Source organism: Astatotilapia calliptera, chromosome 23, assembly GCF_964374335.1.
Source record: "Astatotilapia calliptera chromosome 23, fAstCal68.1, whole genome shotgun sequence".
Lineage (NCBI taxonomy): Eukaryota > Metazoa > Chordata > Actinopteri > Cichliformes > Cichlidae > Astatotilapia > Astatotilapia calliptera.
The window spans coordinates 7,987,780-8,009,003 of record NC_137443.1 but is presented as its reverse complement, the minus strand read 5'-3'; the positions used below and the strand labels follow the sequence as shown (position 1 = coordinate 8,009,003).

Here is a 21,224-nt window from a genome sequence, read left to right as displayed (position 1 = left end):
GAATAATTTCTCTGTGATATCGTTTGATGTTGATATAACTAAACTACAAAGATACAAGATGCTTGTCGGGTCTTTGAATGGTTGTAGACAGTTAATTCCTAATCGGATGATTTTGTATTTTTGATTTTCCGAGGTGTGAATCACGTTGTGTGCCTTTATTTTGAAGGATTAACCCGGAAGTATATCAGTTGTAGCTACTTGCAGAGGGTCATACTGCTGTGGTTAGAAGTAATCCGCTGTTACTATTAGGGCTAATTTGTTATCTGACTTTTGTGTGTAATGGCGCTCCACTTGAAAGACAAAGAAGCTTACCAGAGACTGAACTACCTTTACCAGGTTGGAGAAAGTTTTAGTTAATTATCGTCACGATGCTTCCAGCTACAGTCACATGCTACATAAATGCTAGCATGCTCTCTGTTTTGAATGTGGTCGCTCAGCTGGTTTCTTACGTTTTGTCCACAGGCTGCACATTGTGTTTTAGCTCAAAATCCGGAAAATGTGGAGCTGGCTCGTTTCTACTGCTTCTCACAGAAGACGATTGCAAAGCGTCTCGTTCTCAGACAGTAAGTTGAGATGATAATCACGTGTACTTAAATACTGATTTTTAACAAATCCCGTTGATCACATTGTCTGGGGAGCAAAAGAGTAATGCAGGATATTTCGGCGTGCCACAGAGCTCCCTTTAGATCAAGTATTGAACTACTGAGATGAAAATGTCACAGTTAAAAAAACAAAACAAAACACAAGTTATTGAAATAGTGTTAAATATACGATACCGTACGAACTACACAAGCACACATAAGGACCAGAGATCGTTTAGTGGGCCCTGTGCTCACAGACCAGCAGCTCAGTTGGCATTTGTCTGGAACATCTGCCACGTTTACCCTGCTGTATTCACAAATGAGAGCAGTCTCACACTGACAATGTGTGGACAAGTGTTATGATGTTAATGTGTAGCTGTGTGAAGATTCACATATATTTACATGAAACTGGTCTAGGAGCTGATGGACAGTAGTAAAATCAGAATGTACTTAAAGATGGACTAACATTTTAATGTTTCAATATATGTAGAGATCCATCGGTGAAGAGGACATTGTGCAAGAGGTGCTGCTCTTTGCTCATTCCAGGTGTAACTGCTACAACAAGACAAAAACGTAAGCCCCTATTATCTTTCAATCCCTACTTAATGTAGGCTGTCACTTTCTTGTTTCAGAAATGGTTGATAATGAATAAATATTAAAAATTTACTTATTTATTTATTTAAACTGAATTTCTTTAATAAGGAAAAAACAGCAAGACTCGTTTTACCGTGATGAGATGTCTCAGTTGTGGACAGAGGAAGACCTTACTGAATAATCCAGATTACTGTTTATGGGCAGACCGAGCCGAGGCTCAGCTGGAGCAGCAAAAGCAGAAAGGTGACAAACTTAAAACTTATATTTAAGACGAAACATACCCTAACACAATATGGCTTATATAAGCATGCTGCCAAATTCAGTAATTAAGAAATTCATGTTTGCTTGCACGGGACTTTTATGACAAAAAATTTGTGCTGATTGTTTTTTCTTTCTTTCATACAGATTCAATCACTTCTGCTAAAAATCAGCCAAAAGACACAAAGAATGACGGGTCACAGACATCAAAACTCAGTTCTGCTCCAGGTGCTACCAGCACGTAGCAGCCATGGCTCTGCTCTATTTGCTTAAGGAAGTCAGATTGAATTTTGACATGAAATTATGCCAAACTTTTTTTTAGAGAATTTGGCTATATTCCATTCAACACAGTGCAAATGGCTTGTAACTGAAAAACTAAAAGGACCAAAAATGGTCCCAGGGCCTAAGAGGGGTTAACATACAAAGGACTGTTCTTAATAAAAGCTAATATATAGTTTTGTTGTGTCACATCCACCCACAGACTAGAGAAGGGTTGTTTTTTTTTAAAATGTTATTTAAATGAAATTACTTCTTTTCATTTTATTGACAGCTTGTTTGTTTGTTTTTTTACTTTTCTGATTACAAAGGGGGGGGGGGTTGTTTTGTTTTTTATGCTAACACTCTAACATTGCTAATTTTTTTTTCATATGTATCTTGTAAATTGTTTTTTTTTTTTTTTTTGATTTTTTCAAATAAAAACTTATGTCATGATTAAAAAAGAAACAGAGGACAAAATTTGAAGATTTTCTTTCTTTCTTTATTTTTGATAAATTGTTAAATTAAAAACGTCTCTTTACAGCTGAGAACTGGTAAGTAAAGATTTCCATTTCTGCTTTGTCTGTCTTGGGCACTCTGAAACGTGTCTTCTGGGAGTATAGCAGATTCTTGGCAAAGATTCTGGGAATATGGCCCATGTACAGGAGAACAGCCAAAGTCATACCTAGAAATCAAATGTTTATTTTATGTATTGTGTTAATTTTTTAAGACCTGAAAGGACATGCACATTTAATCAGTTTACCTGTGAGAGAGCCCAGCCAGTAAACCACTGCATACTCTGCAAAGGTAAATCCAGAACAGTGGAAGGTGAGTCCATATGCCAGTGATGGATTCATGTAAGCTGAGGTATAACCTTTGGCTGAAGAAAAGAATAGGAAAATACAGTTTTCGTTAAATTTCCAGCTTTAAGTCCTCTGAACTTTCAAAGTAAAAAAAAAAAAATGCAAATAATGGATCCCAAAAAGCAGAAGGTAAAACGTTTAAATAAAAGGAAAGGAAAAGGAAAGCCAGTTATTCCCAGGCTTACCTGAATGGGACAGGAATGTTAGGAGGACAGCAATCAGCGGCACTCGGATCAGAGCAGATCGGCGGCATAGGTTTAAGTGGATGATGTGCAAGACGAGGGCACAGGCAAACTCGGTAAAAAATCCCTGAAGCACAGAAACCAGCAGAGATGTGCTGCACTCACTGATCATCAGGTTTTTGATCATGTGCATGTCTGTCAGCTCCAGGCTCCAGTAGTATTTGGCTGCAAGAAGGCCTAGGTGAGCCCCAATAAACTGGGCAGCAACATCAAGCAGTGTGGTTACGGTGGTGGCCTCAAGCTTCATGAATTTCTGCACAGCCAGGCTGGGATTCCCTGATGCATCACCACAGATTATACCGTGTGTGAGCAATACCACAAACAGTATGGTTAAAGTCACGTCAGGGCCCAAACCCCCGGCCCACTCGCCCACCTCCACGATGGTCTGCACCTCCAGCCAACATGCCACCAGCATAAAAGAAGATGTAAACTCTGAGATGAAGCTGAACCGTGGCCGTTTTTTAAGGAGAAATCGAACTGAGACTACAAAAGTCACAGCAGCCACAAAGTATCCGAGAGACGCATTCAGTCCAGACATGGCTCATGCGAGATGTCCCCTTCTGTGTTTTGAAGAAAATGAAATTAGTGAGGGGCTGAATTTACCACTGTACTCGCTGTTTGACAACGTGGCACATGCACAGACACAATTCTTATCAGAGACACGTCAGGGTTTTTATCCCGCAACCACCTGCCAAAATACACAAGGGCTTTTTCAAGGTAAGGTCACGAAGCTGGCCTTTATTCAGTGATCATTTATTATCATCATTTTGTAAAAGCTCAGGTTAAAATGACTCCCCACTCTGTCTAGAAGAAATAAATATACTGTGAATTTCTTGATACTGAAAGTCTTGGGGGGTTTCTTGTTTTTGTTTTTTTATTTTTAGATAAAATTAATATATGAGGATTATACAGCTTGGAGTCTGTATAGTAAATTGAAGCATGTATTGGAGATAGTTATAATTTTTAACACTGAATCAGTGTAGACCTTTTTCCCTGAGGGACTCAAGCTACTGTGAGCTATTGCACAGAAAATACATTTTTGCAAGCAGGTTACCATAAAACCCAGATTTCATCTCCCCAGCTACCTCCTCCATCTCACCTTGGTGAATACTGAGGTGTTCCCAGGCCAGCCAAGAGATGTAATCTCTCTGTGGCAAGGGTGTACCCTGGGGCGTCCTTCCGTTTGGACATGCCTAGAACACCTGGCCCAGGAGGCATCCTGATTAGATGCCTGTCCACCTCGGACGATCTGATTTCCTCGTGTCAGCATTGTTCCCACATCATCATAATTAATGTTGTTCCAGGTTCAACATTGCAAGTGACCAATCACCTTCTTAAACCGCCGCCTGTCCGCCGAATTTGAAGTCAATTTAGGATACTTTCCTTTAATAAACGGTAAGCATTATACATATGTTCCTCACTTGGCTTGCTGTTTGTTTGCTAGCGATAGGCTACTTGACGACAGCATTAGCTAACCAGTGTTCTCTAGACCAGCGTTCCCCAACTTTTTGGGTGTTTCGTGGCCCGGGGGTTGGGTCAGGCAAAATTGCAGTAGCTTCCCTGATCATTTTACAAACATAAGTGAAGAGAATCTGGACTAAAAGGCCTAGACTTATGGTTGTGTGCTGAATCTATGAATCAAACTATCACCTGGAAACATAATTAACTGGTCCATAGCTGTGAAACTGGACATGAGTTCTTGATTCTATGGAGATTAACAGTAATCCAGAAATTTACAAATTTGTCCTGGTACATCGCGTAAATGTTGTCCCTGGGACATCGCGTAAATGTTGTCCCTGAGACATCGCGTAAATGTTGTCCCTGAAAGGAATGACGTCACAAGAAGGCGATTGGTCACTTGCAATGTTGAACCTGGAACAACATTAATTATGATGATGTGGGAACAATGCTGACACGAGGAAATCAGATCGTCCAACCACCTCAGCTGTAGGAGCCATTCATATGACCCCTATGGAAAAGAAAACATCAGATGGAAAGAACACCTGGTGGTTACACCTTAGCCCATGGGGGTGCACATACACACACTTTTTATATGTCTATACATATATAAATAAATGTAGTATGTATGTCCTAAGACGGCAACATGATGACGAGTAATGCTACAAGAACTCTACCACATACATAGCAGATATAAATGGCAAAGGACAGAAGTTCAAGACATTCCTGATCATAGGACAGATATGAGGCAGCAATAAAACTCTTAATCTTATCTGCACATATCTTAACATTTCCCTCGTGTGCGTTAATGCTTTATTTCAAGCCTTTATAATCTACAACCCTCAAAATATAGGAAAGAAAATTAGGTTTAAAATACAACCTGTTAATTAAAGTGACAGAAAACTGTTAATAATCTTTAACAAGAGTCAAAAATATAAAACACAATTCAAGACAATCCATCCAACAATTAATGAGATATTACAGCCAGGCATTTTTTCTTAAAACTAGACTGAAAGAAAACAAAAATTATCTGCTTTGAATCAAATTCACCTTCACCAGTTTTGTGTAAATCTGTGTGAACTCTAGCTAACCAAACTCATTATCCAGAAGACTTTTAATATCCATTTATGTTTGGGATAAAAGCATCACGTTTTTTAATCGTCCCAATAGCCGTGGCCTCAATGCTCCTGCAAACTAATCAGGAATAGCCCAAGGAAGAAAAGTAAACCCCCATCAACAAAGGCCCATCTTGACAACCTATTCCTTTTCTCCAAGGATCAACAAGTTATTGTTGTCTGACAAATTTCAGCTTATTACTTCATCATGATGAAGGCAATAAGCTGAAAATATGTTAGTCAAACAATAAAGTTATGACATTTCCTACACATGTTGCTGTAGCTTTAACCTCTGAACGTGCACCTTGGAAGTAGGTGAGGTGAGCATATTTCGGCACAGGGGACCCTCAGAGCTCTGTTGTCTCCAGAACATACTTGTTCCTGTCATGTGCTGTGTTTAATGACTGAAAACAGCCCACTGAAGGAACAATGGGCTGGGAGGTCAGTTCCTTCATCATGATTATATGCAAATTCTCATGACTGTTGATCAACAACAGTCATTATGCAAATGTACTGTTTAGAAGACCGGGGAAACCTGTAGTCACCAGAAACTGAAGAAGTCACTTGGATGAGTGACGAAATGTTTCTCCCACTGAAAACGCTACGTCCAGATGTACAGAATCAACTTTTGGAGATACATTTTATACTGCTGCTGCATGTGATCATAGTGTGAAATACGATTCATGCAATTAATTGCATGGGTTACTTATAACTTTATATCTGTATATGTAAAACCACAAATCTAAAACTTGTGTGAAAAATCTTGGTGCAACAATAAAAGAGGGCTTTAGTTTCACTAACTATATTTGTGCTGTAACTAAATCAGCCTTTTGGGATCTTAGTAATTTGGCTAAACTGGGATATTTTTATCTGGAGAAGCTCATTCATGCCTGTTTTTCTGTAGACTGTTGCAATGATCTTTTCCTTGGCCTCCCATATCACTCCAATTGTCGTCTCCCTGCATTGGCTTCCAGTAAAATACAGAATTAAATTTAAAATATTACAGATTGTTTATACATCTTTGAATGATTTTGGCCCTAAATATAAATCTATAGTGTTTAATGTATACAAACCTAGTAGATCTCAAGGTCTGCAAGATCTGGTTACCTAGCAGTTCACATATGTACATTTCTGTTTTTTAAATGTATTTTTATTATAATTCTTCCAAACAACCCATTGCCCTGTAGGAGGCAATGCCTAGTTATAGCCTTCGTAGTTGCCACCATAAACATTTTCAATAAATATCTATTGCATTTGGGCATTTTGGAACCAGCTACCCATTGCGGTCACATCGTCTCCAACCCTAGCTATTTTGTAAAGAGCACAGCTTTAGATTCACGGTTGCTTTTAACTAACAGTGTAGCTATGCCATCGCCCTTGTTTTAATTTTTGTTGTTTTTATTGTTATTGCCGTTATTATCTTTTATCTTGGATTTTGAATTTATCTTGACTAGCTGTGGTGTTTGAAATGTGGTGAATAAATAACTTATCTCGCCTAACCCCCAATTACATGTAATAAAGAACAACAACAAAAACCTTCTAATTTGTGATTGGACTAATCGCATCACATGTCAGGTTAAAAACCAGGAAGTGCCGACCTGCCTGTAAATCAGATGTGTTTGTGAAAGCTGGGGGGATAATAAAGCTGCAGGAAAGATCAAATATCCGTCCGATTCTTGCTTTAAGTTTAATGCTCCATGTCAAAAGAAAGTAGAATGCAAAAAATAAGCTAAGCCTGGCTGGTGATTTCATTCGCAGTGCTAGATTTGTACAAACAAACAAAAACAAAAAAACTCGTTCATTTCATGGTTAAATTTCGTGGTTAAATTTGTTGCGCGTAATGTGATGCTCAGACTTGGGGCGGAAGTTGTGAAACGTGTGTGTGTGTGTGTGTGTGTGTGTAGGTGGGTGAGCCTACAGTGAAGAAGTGATGGGCAGGGGAAGAGCCGACTCTCAGAGAGGAATGAGAACTTGTCGGGGATGGCGGACAAACCTCCGACGCTGGTCGTGAAGCTGTTTGCCGCCGGGTTTTACGGTCTCAGCTCGTTCCTGATCGTCGTGGTGAACAAGAGTGTCCTCACTAACTACAGGTAACGGCATAGCGGTAACGCCTGTAACGGTTACGGTCGATAAGCTGTTTCCATGCTAGCTAACCTAGCTTGTGGAAGTTGTGCAGGCTGAGCAGAGCAGGCAACACCACGGTGCTGATTAGCCTAACGGCAACTTTTATCCAGTGATGGTAATCTTGTGGTTCACACTGCAGGGAGCCTCTCTTTCTGTTGCCTGTGTTGGGCAACATTTTAACCCTTGAGTGTTAAGTACGAGGTTAGCTTACTAACTACAGTGTGCTGAACTTCTAAAGCATTAAAATTTACTGGAGTTTCATCTACTTTTTCAGGTTCCCGTCGTCGATATGTGTCGGAATAGGACAAGTACGTGATACGTGTAACTTCTTCTTTTACGTTAACCAAGCTGACACCACACCTTAAAACCAGGCAGGTATCGACACTGATTTCTTCATGAATCTCTGTGCAGATGTTAGCCACCGTGATTGTGCTGTGGGTGGGCAAGGCTGCAAGGGTGATCAGCTTCCCAGACTGCGATGAGACCATACCTCGCAAGGTGAGATATTCTAAATGAAGAGTACCAGTCATTTATTACTAGTTTCCAGAGGTCCATATGCAGTCTGTTCATCTCTTAATAAACAGTCCAAATATCAAATGCAGAGGCCTAACATGTATAATTTGGCCAATATAAGCAACTATTTTCCCATTAATAGCATATCAGTATTGACATATATTAAAAAAAAGAAAACAGATTCATTAGAAATAGTTTAGCAGTGTCTGCAGTACCTGAAGTGACTGTGGTTTAGAAAGTATACAGAGTTATTATCTTTTAATTGGAAAGGTATAAATGTTTTTGGGCTAAATATTGAACCCCAAATTGTGTGACACATTAAGCACTGTACACATAGAGTAAGTGGCTTGTAACCTCAAAGCATTTATGCATTAAGTCAAGCTGTGTCTAACTAGATTTTGAAATATATTGCTGAAAACTAGCATACTCTATATGCATTAGATATATTAGCCTTTATTTTTTTCTTCACCCTTTGAAAAATGGCATTGCCCCCCCCCCAGAAACTGGAATAGGTCAGGTTTATGGTGATCGCTGCCTGTCCATCAGAAAATTCATTTAACCATGCTGGAGCTGTTCCTACTTAACAAAACCTCCCTATCCTTTTTTTCCTTTTTTTTTCCTAGACATTTCCTCTACCTCTCCTGTATGTGGGAAATCAAATCACTGGTTTATTTGGAACCAAAAGGCTAAAGTAAGCTCCACATTTTGTAAAAATTCACACAGTTAAAAACTATTTGGCTATTAATGTTGATGTTTTTCGTTTAATGGATTTTCTGTCACCGTTTACGCCCTGGTGCACCAGTCTGCCCATGTTTACAGTCCTCAGGAGGTTCTCGATCTTATTCACTATGCTGGCCGAGGGATTTCTGCTCAAGTAAGATCCCACACAACAGATAACCTACTTTTCTTCGCCATTTACTGGTCCTTTTTTTGTTCGGTTCCAGTTCTAAGTGGTCATATTGAATTTCTTTACTGTATTTGTGGCAGGAAGAAATTCTCCAGACCAGTTCAGCTGACAGTGTTTACAATGATCCTTGGGGCATTTATAGCCGCGAGGTAAGTTCTACTAAATCCAGGTGTGCTGGCTGTTAACCAAGATTTACCTTCACTACAAAGAGGTGCTTTGTCGGGATATAGGTCCAAGTTTAGTTGCCATTATCTTCAAGGAAGTTGTAAAGGAGCCCTGCCTAAATGCAGCTTAACTACAGCTTAAATGTTAGCCAACTGAACACATTATTTATTTTCTTGACACTTTCGATTGCCTTTTCTTCTTTCTGATCCTAGTGCTGACTTATCATTTGACCTGCAAGGCTACATGTTCATTCTCCTGAACGACATCCTGACTGCAGCCAACGGAGCCTATGTAAAGCAAAAATTAGACGCAAAGGTATGTGATGGCAGCATCTGATGAATAGTGACCATTGTTGGGTGGGAGCTGTATTTGGCATTGAGCTGATTACGTGTGAATGTAGAGAACTCGAACTGTCCTTCAGTATCTTGCTCAAAAGAACTTGGCGTGTGGAAATACATTGAGTCAGTTCTTTTTACTCCCACTAATTTGATTAGATTAAGAGAAAATATTTGTGATTCATTGTTTTGGTAAAATATCATTGTGCTTAACTAAACATTTTTTTTTTAGATTAGTCTTCAGATCTGTTTGGACTGACTCCGAAATGTCTTGTTTAAGCTCGTTCAAGTCATATTTAATGTCACAAGGGCAAACTGAACTACTCAGTTCTCACGTTTCTGCAAGGGCCGATCCAAATTTAGTGTATGACGCCTATGGAGCGCCATCTCCTAGGACTGAGCTCCAACTACGAGAGGGGTGTGTATGAGTGAGGGGGTGAAGCCGATGAAGCCATGTGAAACAGAGCATACACAAGAAGTCTTAGGTGGTGCCATGCATGACATCTGTATGCTACTTAGTGAGGAATGCACTGAAAGACCTGCGAATAGCACTCTGTTCTGGCTCTGCATATTACTTGTGTTTTCCTGTTGCTCCCTTCCCACCTGCTTCTCTACCCTTTTCATTTTTTCAGGAGTTGGGGAAATATGGATTATTGTACTACAATGCATTATTTATGATAATTCCCACTCTGCTGTTGGCTCATGTGACTGGAGATATGCAGAAGGTGAGGAGTTAGCATTTATTATTCTACTTCTACTACTTTAACACTATATTTGTTAAATTAATGCTTTTTTTTTTTTTTTACCAGAGCTGTTATGATTTCAGTACCGACCGGTTATTGCTTGGTTTAATTCTGCATTTAAGTGAGCGAACATATGTCTAAGCATGGGTGTGCGCCGTAAATATGAGCTGTCTTTTCATTTGGTCAGTGTTGGCAGACATTCTGGGTTGCCCAGCTGGGGCCCAGCAGCCAGAAAGGCACAAAGATGCTATTATGCACCTAGCAGAGTTATTACAGCAGCATCAAGTACTTCCCTTGACTGAGCAACCACCATGGATATAAACTAAAACGCCTCAGTTTTTAGGCTGCTCACTTTCTTTAAGTGAATGCGTGACATTACACATCAAAAACCACTAATGTAATATTTTACTTTACTAATCAAACGTGTTTCAATCGTTTTTTTCTTTGCTTTTAATGCTGACACAAATATAATGTTTAATGTATTTGTTAGTTGTCAGTTTGTGTTTCCCATACTCTGCTTCTCCTTTCAGGCAGTGGAATATGAGGGCTGGTCGGATGCATTGTTCCTCACCCAGTTCACCCTGTCGTGTGTCATGGGGTAAGTTACAGGCTTGAGATTAAATGTGGCATGCGTGAATTCACTATCAGTGCAACATCTGGATGATGGCAAATTTCTGTGATTTGCTCTTAGATCGGTATTGCAGTCTCAGTTCTGTCTTGCAGCTTGTCTACAATGTTGCATTAACATTTTGAAATCCAATTTCAGGCTCCAATAAACGTTGAGTGATTTACAACATGATTACTTATTTATTTTTCCTAGGTTTATTCTGATGTATTCTACTGTGCTGTGTACACAGTACAACTCAGCATTAACAACTACTATCGTGGGTTGTATTAAGGTGAGCTGCGTGCTTGAGGGAACTGTTGAATACAAAACAATGCAAAATGCTCAGGTTTGTTAATGTTTTCTCCATTTTTACAGAATGTCCTGGTGACATACATTGGAATGGTACTCAGTGGAGACTACATTTTCTCATGGACTAACTTCTTAGGTTTGAACATAAGGTAAACAGATCTCATGTTTCTCCTGAATCTGAGGGTTAAATAATGTCACCCCCTCCTCTCTGATACCCTGGCATAGACCTTCCCCTAGGGGAGTGAGAACTCAGGACCCGTGTAGTTGGAGCATATTCTCTGGTAGTAGTAGAATGCAAGTATATCCACCCCTGCTCGCTATCTGATCTGGGACACTTCCAAAGTGGAACAAAGTCCAGCTCTTCTGTAAGAAACTGGTTACAGATCCCAACTATATGTAATCAGTATCTCAACCCCATACACCACAAGCGTCACCAGAGAAGTTACAGTCCATGTATTGCTAGCTAGTCCTAGAAACTGAGGATTGGGCCACTGCCCCTCTGTGAATTGCCACCTTAATGTGGCAGAGGGGTTTGTGTTTTCCAAATATCCCAGAAACTATGTTGTGAATGGCAATCTTCCCCTGGTTGGGTCTCCTAAAGGAAACTTGGAGTGGTTCAGAAAACCAATATGAGCCAAAAGATCAATGGACCAGCTTATCCTTCCTGGGACTTGGTTTCCAGGGTCCCACCATGGAACTGGGAATGGCCCACAGGGGCCTGAACAGACTTAGCCTGAAGTAGTTACAAGTCTGCCCTCCTGTGATCCCACCACCTACAGGAGGGGCTGTAGGGGTTCAGTTTTATGCAGATTGGGCAGTGGTGCACAAAATGTTACTTCTGTTGAAGTATGAAAAATCTGATACAGAATCAGAAATGAAACAGTCTGATTAAATATAGCATGATGAGCACTAGCATGATAATTCTTGTTTCTCAGTTTAAATACAAACTGTTCTCAGCATCTGTTTATCTGGTGGGAAAATAAAAAGTTTCTGTTAACACAGATAATATTGTATTCCAGCCCTGCGGGAATTCAGATGTGTCAGCTGGATCTTATTTCTAGTTCTACAACTTTGATGTGCTGTAGCATGTTGTTTTGATACAACATTTTCATGTCACCTCTCTCAATTTTGTTGCAGTATTGCTGGCAGCCTGGTGTACTCGTACATCACTCTTACAGAGGAACAGTCCAGCAAAGCAAATGAAAACACCAAGCTGGATATCAAGGGCAAGGTGGTTGTATGACAGACACTGGATTGTTTTTTTGTTTTTTTTATTCTTATGCTGATGAACAAAAAAAACTCTATTTTTTAGTAAAAGTGTAATTTATGGAGTATTTTGGCAGTAAAGGCATGGGATTGGTGGGAACAGTGTTTCAGACACTTCCGCAGTGTGTTTTTGTGGAAATGGAGCAGTACCATTGCCATGCCTCTCTGCTGCTACCATGGTGACGAAACCCTCCCAAGTGTTTGTAGGTTGATTTTTAGATAAGCTTCTTTGTTGTTGTTTTTTTTATGTTGTATTTTGATACTGTTCTTGTGAGCTTTGAGAATAAGGGAACATTAGGTGAAAAATATTTATACAAACATTTGATATTTAGACAGAACATTTAAAGTTAAATGTTGAGATTATGGAACACAGGCGCGATCAGCTGGTTTTACACATTGGTGTGTACTTATGAGTCAATGGGAATATTAAGGAAGTTATTTAAAAAGGCACAATCCTTGTTCTTGCCTTTCAGTTTTGCTGTTTACAAGGAATGTAACTATAGATGCCTTTCTGAGCACAGTGAGATGCACTGACACTGTCATTTTCCGTTTAACTCTTTGTCTCCATACTTTATTTTATTTTTTGCGCAAACACTGTCACACGCTTGTTAAAGACACACGTAACGACACTGACCGGACCTCATCCTTCAAAACAACCAAAGCGGATGGGCAGCAGGCCATCAGTTCTCATCAAGGATTGTGGCTTTAAATAGTATCGCCTTCTTTTTTGGGGTGATAATTTGAGATGACAGTTTACATTTTGCTCCTTCAGTATTAGAGAAAGTTTGTTGTGGACTCTTAAAGCTGTAACTGGTTCTCTCTATGCAGAATTAACAAACAGTATATATGGTTTGTTATTTGTACAAGGGGAATCATTCGTTTGTGTTTTTTGACTAAATGTGATCGCACTTTTAACTGAGGTAGCATCTGCAGAAGAGTGACTAACAGCCACGCCTCCTGTTACAGTCATTGAGATTAATGTATGTTCCTGAAATTTGTTTCAGGGTTTTTATTGTTGTTGTTGTTTTTTTAAGTACTATGAGAGGAACTCTTTTTTTCCCCTTCTTTTTTCAATTATCAGGTACAAGTGTCTGCTTTTAAAAAAAAAAAAACATAAATATCATCAGTTTATATTTATTACTTTTTTTTTTAGACTTATTAATTTGTAGGTGGAGTGGCTAGTGAATTGTAGATGCTGATCACATCTCAAACACAGTACCCATGATCTTGTAGCTGGAACACAATGTATTTTTTACATTAAAAACTCTTGACTTAATGCAGTGGTTGTTTGCATTGCTGTAATGTCATTCCAGCATCTAACAGAATGTTCAGAGTACACACTTGAGTGTTTTGTAGGATTGCGTGGTAAGATAGCATTTATGCTGAGTAAATGTTCAAAGTTATGATGAGTTACTTTACAGTCTTTGTACTTTTCAGACTTTGTTACTCCCTGGTGGGGAAAGTGCCACATTGATTACAGCAATGCAGGATGAAAAGACTAAATATCTGCCAGTTTACCTCACAGGTTGATAAGTTATCCTCCAAGGCTAAGTCCAGCTTCTCTAGTTCAGCTCCAACCAGAGACTCTTAGCTGTGTGCCTTTTTATGACACACCATAAAAATGTTAGCCAAACTGATGTTTTTTAACATCTGCATCATTAGCATTCCCTGTTTAGCCAGATTTTGTGTTTCTAAAGTAAAAACATTTTCTAGTTTCACAGAAACTATCAAAAACAAGTTTAAAAACGTTGATGCTCACTCCAAGTAAATTCAGCGCGGTTCTATAACTGACTGTTTAAATATTACGTTTCCAGCTCTTCACAAACTACAGTAGCATGATGGCGCCCCCTTCTGCAACACCTTTAATAAAATGCTGTTGGCCCACTTTTAAAGTTTTATACTAGATAATGTGCACTGAGATCTACTCTAAAACACTGTTTTCTCAGGAACGATTTAGCATTTAAGGCATAAATGTAGAGTTTAGTACGCACTAAGCTTAACAAAAGGGCTTCTACCTTAATTATTTTCTAATTTGCCACCACTAGGAGGCAGCAAATGCTGTAGAAAGCAAGATTTTGTTTTTCAGTTACCATCAAAGCCCTCACAAATCCCACTATTAACTCCTCTTAATGACCAGACAGTACAGAAGTATGAGTTGGCACTCTATGGAAGCATGTGGTTGGTACAAGTCTGTAAACCAGTGCTGCTCAATCCAAATATGCAAAGACTCCCAGAGTCAGTAATTTCAAAGTCGTTTCAGTCATACTTCAATCTAGTGCATGAAGCACAGAAGCAGGCATTAAGGATATATTCTCTCACGGATATAAAAGGCCAAGAGGAGAAAAACGATCTAACACAGCAGCTGAGCTGTTATGAATTACTTTTTAATAAGTATATTCACTGTTACATTGGCAAACTACAAGAAGTCTGATGGGCAGTACCACACTAGATCACCACAGCTAAGAAGAGGGCCTTGTGTGCTGCTGAATGTGGAATCTGCCAAAGGACCTCCCTTACCTAAAATCAAATGTATTTCCAGCACAAAGAACATCTTAATCAACCCAAAGAGCCTAGAAGAGAGCATATTTCTCCAATATTCAATTCATAGTTGAGGCTGGATCAGGTGACACTGAAACCTCCCTCAGTCATAGGCTGAGGCTCTGCTCTCTCCAGTGTGTTTTTAGCCTCCCCCCCCCAGCCAGTTGCACCAGTTGGTTGCAACTACCTGAGTCTGGTTCTGTCTGAGGTTTCTTCCTGTTAAGAGTTTTTTTTTTCCCCTCTTGAAGCTACTCCTATATAAATAAAATAAAAGTGAGTTGAATGGAAAACATCTTACATTGTGTGCAACATATTAGTGTACAACTTTGGAGGGATAAAAGATAGATAAAAGAAAAAACCAGCAAGCTTTGGTTGAGGCATGAAATTTATAGAAAATAATTTGAATACAAAAAGTCACATGCTGAAACATCATGGATACAAACCCACTACCATTAACTCATGACCTTCTCTGACCTTGCTGGTCATAACTTAAACTGTCATAAATATCCACAAATTAATGTAAAAGGTAACCTAAACTAAATACTCATACCACATTTAAATTGATATACAATATACACATTAAAAATCGGCTGAACTTACAGACAGCAGGGTCCTGTCTTACATGTGCAGCTATCAAATGTTGCATTGCTTTGTTTTTTTTTTTGTTTTTTTTTAAAGTCCCACAAATGGGCACATAAAAAGGCACCTTCGTCAGTCCAGTCTGAACAAAACAGCAGTTTTAACATCCACACTATGCTGTAAATTCTCAATTATGGAAGTGCTGGTGTTAACGGCAGTTTTACATAGACATGTGCTACAAACAGAAGAAAGATGAAACACATTGATGCATTTCAACCAGGCAGGTACAAAAAGGAGCGACCGTCACTGGCAGGAAGGGATTTAACATTTCAATGTGCAAAGACACAGCTTAAAAGAAATGAGCACAGATCCTCAGTGTTCAGAGTGTGAAACAAAGACTTCAGAGATATTCAAACTATGACTAAAACAGCCTGATAAAACTGTAGTGGAAAAACACAACTTAAATATAAATTGATTTCACTTCAAGCCTACATAATTTTCCCCATAAAGAGAGTGCATAAACACCCTAATGTACAACAAACTGAGGTTTTATAAAATAAAGCACAAGGAATTCAAGATACAGACCAAACAATACTTTAAATCTTCACCATTATATACAAAATAATATTCTCCTTTTAGACAAAATGCAAGGTTCAAATTTTTACAGAGGCCATGCTTGGATATTAAGTGAAAACATCAAATGCAGAGATTCATTCAGGTCTTCAGACATTTGCTTACGGGGCTCCCGGAAGGTCACAATGGGTGTTCTTATGCTCGATGCTATGCATCACTTCCCCATTTGATCCAAAGAGAAAGTCTGAATGTATTATGATGTAATAATTATGTAAAGTGTTAGAGCTGCTGATTATAACCACAAGTAGGCAGAACCCTTGCTGGCAAATTAATACAGACCTGCCTGAGCTACAAGTCTAGATGTACTAGAACCATAGTAGTGTGTGCCGTGTGTACTAGCAAGTCTCCTGCCATATCGGATAGAAGAAAAGGGGTCAAATGAGTGTCTGCTCAACCAGCATCACCTGTGGTAAGTGCCAGTACCAGTGCCTTTCACACTGAACACATGATATCAAGTAATGTAGGATGCAACACCTTGTAGGATGTTTATCGGCCAAGGGAAATTCAAGAGGTAATGGAAACGTTACTGCACATGTATTAATGTACGTCTTTCAGTTTCATTGTGACATTCTGGGGGCACTATTATTATTACTACTATTACAGACATTTAGCCTAAGTAGACCCACATCAACTCAGCAAATTCCAATACTTTCAACCACATCAAAAAACATGTCCCCACACTATTTTCTGGATCAATGCATCACTAGACAGCAGATCACTACAACCATCAAAGCTGTTAAACAAAAATAGTTATTTAATGCCATTTGTCACCACTGATTTACACTGATCAACAGAACAATTATCTCAGCAGGAGATCAAGGGTCTACCTGTTAGACGACTCTCACAACTAGACTGACCTGCTGTACGGCAGAATAGTCTTCCTCCCTCGCCTCAATAAATACAAACGAGCTGTTTACAGTTTAACTAATGCACAGCACAGCTAAAAGCAGCGCCGAATGCATACCACAGTAAAAGTGTTTTTTCATCTCAACAGGAGCTAGGAGAACTAAAGATAGTACAACCTTGCACTCTGAAGCATGAAGCACACACGCACACCCACACAATCTTAAAGCAATATAAAGGGAAGCTAAACAAACCTGTGACACTACCCTAAATATGGGATAAAAACTCCACCCAACCAGAAAGAGTGGGAGTGAGCAGAATTGGAGCAGTTTCCCTAACTAAAGGGGCCCTTTTGTTGCATACTTATAAAAATATCAAGTGGATTGGGTTGTTTTCTGATGTGGCCTCTTCTGTTTTGCTACAACAAAGCTTAAAAAAAATCCACTGGCTCGATGTTACTATTAAGGCAACTGTTGTAGTGAAAGGAAATCTACAGGCTGCCGACACCGTGGACGCAAACTAGGTGAAAGTTGAGGCATTCCACACTGCACTCACTGACTCACCTCTCCACAAGCCTCATGAGAGAAACAAGGCAGTGTCCTTTCATTACTCCCAAAGGCGCTAGGAGGGGCAACTAGGCTTACCTGACATTTCATTGCACACTTTACAGAGGAAGACAATATGAATTAAATTATATTATATTAAATATAAGTTATAGGTTCAATTAAAAAATGAAGTGTTTGTCGATTTGTAAGGGACTGATTTAAAGGTTCCAACAGTCCTGATGTGTCAGCTTTATAGTGCAACAAGGTTCTCGGCCATGTAACATAGGCTGTAGAAGTTACAGCCAATGCAGCAGAGGTTGCACAGAGAGGACAGCAGTCTGTAGAGCCAAAGGCGGCTGCTGAGGTGTCTGTATTTGACATCCGTCTCACATAGTTTAGCGTAAGCTTCACGGTTGGATGACAGCCCGATATCCTGACCCAGTCCGCATGCCTGCTCAATAAGATGCATGTCAGCCATAATCTCTGATGTCATTTGGCCAAACCACTGAGCATTGACGGCCGAAACCGTCACGGACACAAAGAAGATGAAGATCTGGTGGCAAAAGCAGAGAAAAAGATTTAGGAAATGTTTCAAAATGAGTGTCATGCAATGTAATGATATGATAAAACAAAACATACCTGAAAGGCTTCTTTGTCATCCAACATGTCACTTGGGTGATACACAGCATAGATAGTGAGGTTAAAGAAAGCACAGGCTGAACCGAGGTGGAGATAGAACGGGACCAGACGACTCTGAATAAAGCCGTACGTGTGTCTGTTCAGGTGGTTGTTCATCACAAAACCTGAGCAGAATCGAGGACATTAACTCCACAGGCAAAATCAATACTATTTTATTTAAAGAAAAAAAAAAAAGTTTTTTTATTATCTCACAGCAGTAACAACAAAGTCTGAAATCAAGTTTCATCTCAAAATTATAATTATATAATATAGATACAGGAATACATTTACATGAAGAGTTTTTAGTGGCACTGACATAATATGACCACAGTTATACTAAAGAAAAGAAACATACTGCAGCGTTAAAGCTAACAGGAAGGTCAGGTCACAAGTTTGTGAAGGGCATTCCTCCATAAGCAAGGAATGTACACACCTTATAATAACAAATTCAATATGTGTAAACTTTGCAAGCTACAAAAAGCCAGGTGCAACCAATGTATTGCACTTTAAAAGCATTGTATGCTTGATGATTCTGAAACTAAAAGTGTGTCACAAACATCCACGGTATCGTTTTGTCCTCATCTTTCTGTCCCATGATATGCATGTGGTGGTGTTAATGAGTAATCTGGTGAAAGCAATCATGTTTAGAGACTGTAAAGTTACCAAGTGAAATTCAAATATGTCAGAATAGTGGCACTAATTTCTTTTAGTCATGGCCAAGTGATGGGCCTGTAAGAACCAAAACCTAAAAACCGAAGTATGACATAAATTGGGGTTTTGCAGAACTGTTACAACCCCCCCTGCCCCCGGACATACTGAACACACACTCTGATCCAATTGTGTCACATTCAGGATGGCTGAGACTACACTGATACCAGGGTTTTTTCTCCAGTTTTCACTAGAAAAAAAAACTGTGCTTCAGTAATGATTATAAACTAAACAGGTATCTCTTTATTGACCACTTGTACTTCCTATCATTCTCTTATCCTGTATTTGTGTGCATGTTTATACCCACCTGAAACGAACGTGACCCAAATCTGCATCCCCCAATAAGTGGAGATCAGAATCAGCTGCAGTAGCTTCACAGTGAAGGTGGGCTCTTGGTCAGTGGGCATGCTTTCTCCACGGCCTCCCTCTCCTCTAGGATCAAGTGTGCAAAACAGGTAATGCTTTTTCTCCCACCACCTGGGGTTTTCCTCTTTTTCCCCCCTGAATGGAGGACTAGCAGGAGTACTCAGCTGCAAACATGCAAAATCAAAGTGCCATTAGCTACAAATGTTGGCTTTAAATGCCGAATTATCAGCAAATTATTTGCTACTGTGGCAAATCTTCCACAGTAGCAATAAACTTTTGACACAGCTTTACAAACAAAGCTTATCGATCTTTCCAAATAACAATACATGCAATAAACGATTTTAGAAACTTTCCTGTTAGGTTGCGGAAACTAATATATTTTCAAAATTAATAAAATTACGAAAATCGTACTAAATACAGTAAACCGACAACAGATACATCTTATTTAATACGTAGTTTATTTTAAGGAGCTGCAGAGGCGGTGTCTAATGTGTTGGGCATGAAAATATTCAGTTAATCTGGAACACCTCTGTTGCACATAAAACTACACAGGGAACTTCAGCTACAACTCAGAAGTGCTGTGATAATTTTTCACTCGAAGGTGGTTCGATAGCTTTAAGTTTTAACGAGTCGTGTGGCTTCTACAAATCGTCAAAGTCACCTTTACAATAATAAGTCACGGCTAACGAAAATTGCTGGGTAGCTGTAGTAACAAAACTACACTGACTGACAGCTAACAGGTAGCTAAGGTTAACTGTGTGACTCACTTTATAAAACGTTTACTGAATAGCTAACTGAGAGCTTTATAATGATAAAAGAAAGAAGACTTAATGCTATAAACAATGTGAAGAACCTACCTGTGCTGGCAAAAGACTGCGGGCGCCTTGCTGCAGTTCACTTTATAGTAAACTTACCAAACCGGCTGGCAGCTACTATCGCTGTCTGTAGAAAGGGCGGACCCGCGAAGATGTCCCCTGGAAAAACTTCTCGTGTAGTCTTAACAGCAGATACTCGTTCCCCCTCAACGGGTAAAAGTTTCCATACACTCTGCAGTAAGAAAAAAATAAATTAAAAAAATTAATTGTGGTAACTAGGATGACTTTGGAAAATAGCCCACTCCTCGTGTCCCTCTAGAAGTAAAACGATGTAATTTAATAGCTCATGACACTAGTTTTAAAGCATGATCTTCAAAATTAGCAAACCACAAATTTACAGACCACATAGGAATGTAGGATTGGATATTCTGCAGACACAGTCGGTGACCCCCAACTGTCTAAGTATGTGGTGAGTTCATTAATCTACCTCTGCATGTCTTCTTTTGTATACTTTGCAGTTGAAGGCAGATATTTTACTGCGGCTACATTTATCTATGATGTGGTTTAAAGTGTCTCGTTTATCTTGTGTAGCCTGTAATTGTATTGGAATGCCTCTTGCAGTATTATCTTTAATGTAATCAGGTCTTACTTTGCATTTCAGTATAATCTCTGTTTCGATTATCAGCTTTACATGCTCTGCCCTCTGGTGACAGTAAGCAGCTACAGCATGTAGATGGTAGTCTGTAAAGTTGTGCATAGGTTTGGGTAAATGGTAAATGGCCTGTATTTGTATAGCGCTTTACTAGTCCCTAAGGACCCCAAAGCGCTTTACACATCCAGTCATTCACCCATTCACACACTGGTGATGGTAAGCTACATTGTAGCCACAGCCACCCTGGGGCGCACTGACAGAGGCGAGGCTGCCGGACACTGGCGCCACCGGGCCCTCTGACCACCACCAGTAGGCAACGGGTGAAGTGTCTTGCCCAAGGACACAACGACCGAGACTGTCCAAGCCGGGGCTCAAACCGGCAACCTTCCGATTACAAGGCGAACTTCCAACTCTTGAGCCACGATCAGTTCACAACCACAGGAGCAGTTCACAACCACACCTGTTCTTTTGAGTCTTTTCCTCAAGGAGAGGAACGGGACGTATTTTGGACACTCATTAAAGTAAACATTCC

The 21,224-nt window shown here is 39.6% G+C and overlaps 4 protein-coding genes across 6 annotated transcripts; 2 read left to right on the top strand and 2 right to left on the bottom strand.

Moving 5' to 3' along the window:
* Positions 1-169: 169 nt before the first annotated feature.
* rpp21 (ribonuclease P subunit p21) lies at positions 170-2,168 on the top strand. The gene is made up of 5 exons (XM_026159231.2): positions 170-336; positions 463-563; positions 1,072-1,154; positions 1,284-1,418; positions 1,581-2,168. Exons 1-5 carry the CDS (start codon positions 280-282, stop codon positions 1,676-1,678), a joined length of 474 nt encoding a protein of 157 aa, XP_026015016.1. The 5' UTR covers positions 170-279; the 3' UTR covers positions 1,679-2,168.
* Positions 2,169-7,308, bottom strand: aqp12 (aquaporin 12). Of its 2 annotated transcripts, XM_080297374.1 has the most exons (4): positions 7,285-7,308; positions 2,737-3,353; positions 2,452-2,568; positions 2,169-2,373 (listed from the first exon to the last, which is right to left on the bottom strand). In XM_080297374.1, exons 2-4 carry the CDS (start codon positions 3,329-3,331, stop codon positions 2,213-2,215), a joined length of 873 nt encoding a protein of 290 aa, XP_080153500.1. In that variant the 5' UTR covers positions 3,332-3,353; positions 7,285-7,308; the 3' UTR covers positions 2,169-2,212. The 2 variants fall into 2 exon arrangements, with proteins under 2 accessions (XP_080153500.1, XP_026015126.2); XM_026159341.2 differs by lacking the exon at positions 7,285-7,308 and having other exon boundaries at positions 2,737-3,439.
* On the top strand, positions 7,264-13,611 carry slc35d1a (solute carrier family 35 member D1a). The gene is made up of 12 exons (XM_026159338.2): positions 7,264-7,456; positions 7,765-7,798; positions 7,902-7,988; positions 8,627-8,694; positions 8,806-8,877; positions 8,991-9,059; positions 9,288-9,390; positions 10,043-10,135; positions 10,684-10,751; positions 10,974-11,052; positions 11,136-11,218; positions 12,207-13,611. Exons 1-12 carry the CDS (start codon positions 7,347-7,349, stop codon positions 12,310-12,312), a joined length of 972 nt encoding a protein of 323 aa, XP_026015123.1. The 5' UTR covers positions 7,264-7,346; the 3' UTR covers positions 12,313-13,611.
* A 3,210-nt stretch (positions 13,612-16,821) lies between these two features.
* On the bottom strand, positions 16,822-20,265 carry LOC113016752 (transmembrane protein 205). 2 transcript variants are annotated; one of them, XM_026159843.2, is made up of 4 exons: positions 20,083-20,219; positions 19,167-19,389; positions 18,113-18,276; positions 16,822-18,026 (listed from the first exon to the last, which is right to left on the bottom strand). In XM_026159843.2, exons 2-4 carry the CDS (start codon positions 19,264-19,266, stop codon positions 17,724-17,726), a joined length of 567 nt encoding a protein of 188 aa, XP_026015628.1. In that variant the 5' UTR covers positions 19,267-19,389; positions 20,083-20,219; the 3' UTR covers positions 16,822-17,723. The 2 variants fall into 2 exon arrangements, with proteins under 2 accessions (XP_026015628.1, XP_026015629.1); XM_026159844.2 differs by having other exon boundaries at positions 17,668-18,026; positions 20,140-20,265.
* Between the last annotated feature and the right edge of the window lie 959 nt (positions 20,266-21,224).

What these genes read in the sequence shown, in the direction of transcription:
- rpp21 (XM_026159231.2), top strand. Translation starts at nt 280, where the DNA reads ATGGCGCTCCACTTGAAAGACAAAGAAGCTTACCAGAGACTGAACTAC. An exon ending in TGCTACAACAAGACAAAAAC is followed by an intron (nt 1,155 to 1,283) that starts GTAAGCCCCTAT and finishes TTCTTTAATAAG; the next exon opens with GAAAAAACAGCAAGACTCGT. An exon ending in GGAGCAGCAAAAGCAGAAAG is followed by an intron (nt 1,419 to 1,580) that starts GTGACAAACTTA and finishes TCTTTCATACAG; the next exon opens with ATTCAATCACTTCTGCTAAA.
- aqp12 (XM_080297374.1), bottom strand. Translation starts at nt 3,331, where the DNA reads ATGTCTGGACTGAATGCGTCTCTCGGATACTTTGTGGCTGCTGTGACT. An exon ending in AACATTCCTGTCCCATTCAG is followed by an intron (nt 2,569 to 2,736) that starts GTAAGCCTGGGA and finishes TCTTTTCTTCAG; the next exon opens with CCAAAGGTTATACCTCAGCT. An exon ending in CTGGCTGGGCTCTCTCACAG is followed by an intron (nt 2,374 to 2,451) that starts GTAAACTGATTA and finishes TTTGATTTCTAG; the next exon opens with GTATGACTTTGGCTGTTCTC.
- slc35d1a (XM_026159338.2), top strand. Translation starts at nt 7,347, where the DNA reads ATGGCGGACAAACCTCCGACGCTGGTCGTGAAGCTGTTTGCCGCCGGG. An exon ending in ATGAGACCATACCTCGCAAG is followed by an intron (nt 7,989 to 8,626) that starts GTGAGATATTCT and finishes TTTTTTTCCTAG; the next exon opens with ACATTTCCTCTACCTCTCCT. An exon ending in CTATCGTGGGTTGTATTAAG is followed by an intron (nt 11,053 to 11,135) that starts GTGAGCTGCGTG and finishes CCATTTTTACAG; the next exon opens with AATGTCCTGGTGACATACAT.
- LOC113016752 (XM_026159844.2), bottom strand. Translation starts at nt 19,266, where the DNA reads ATGCCCACTGACCAAGAGCCCACCTTCACTGTGAAGCTACTGCAGCTG. An exon ending in TTGGGTCACGTTCGTTTCAG is followed by an intron (nt 18,277 to 19,166) that starts GTGGGTATAAAC and finishes GATTCTGCTCAG; the next exon opens with GTTTTGTGATGAACAACCAC. An exon ending in ATGACAAAGAAGCCTTTCAG is followed by an intron (nt 18,027 to 18,112) that starts GTATGTTTTGTT and finishes TTTTGCCACCAG; the next exon opens with ATCTTCATCTTCTTTGTGTC.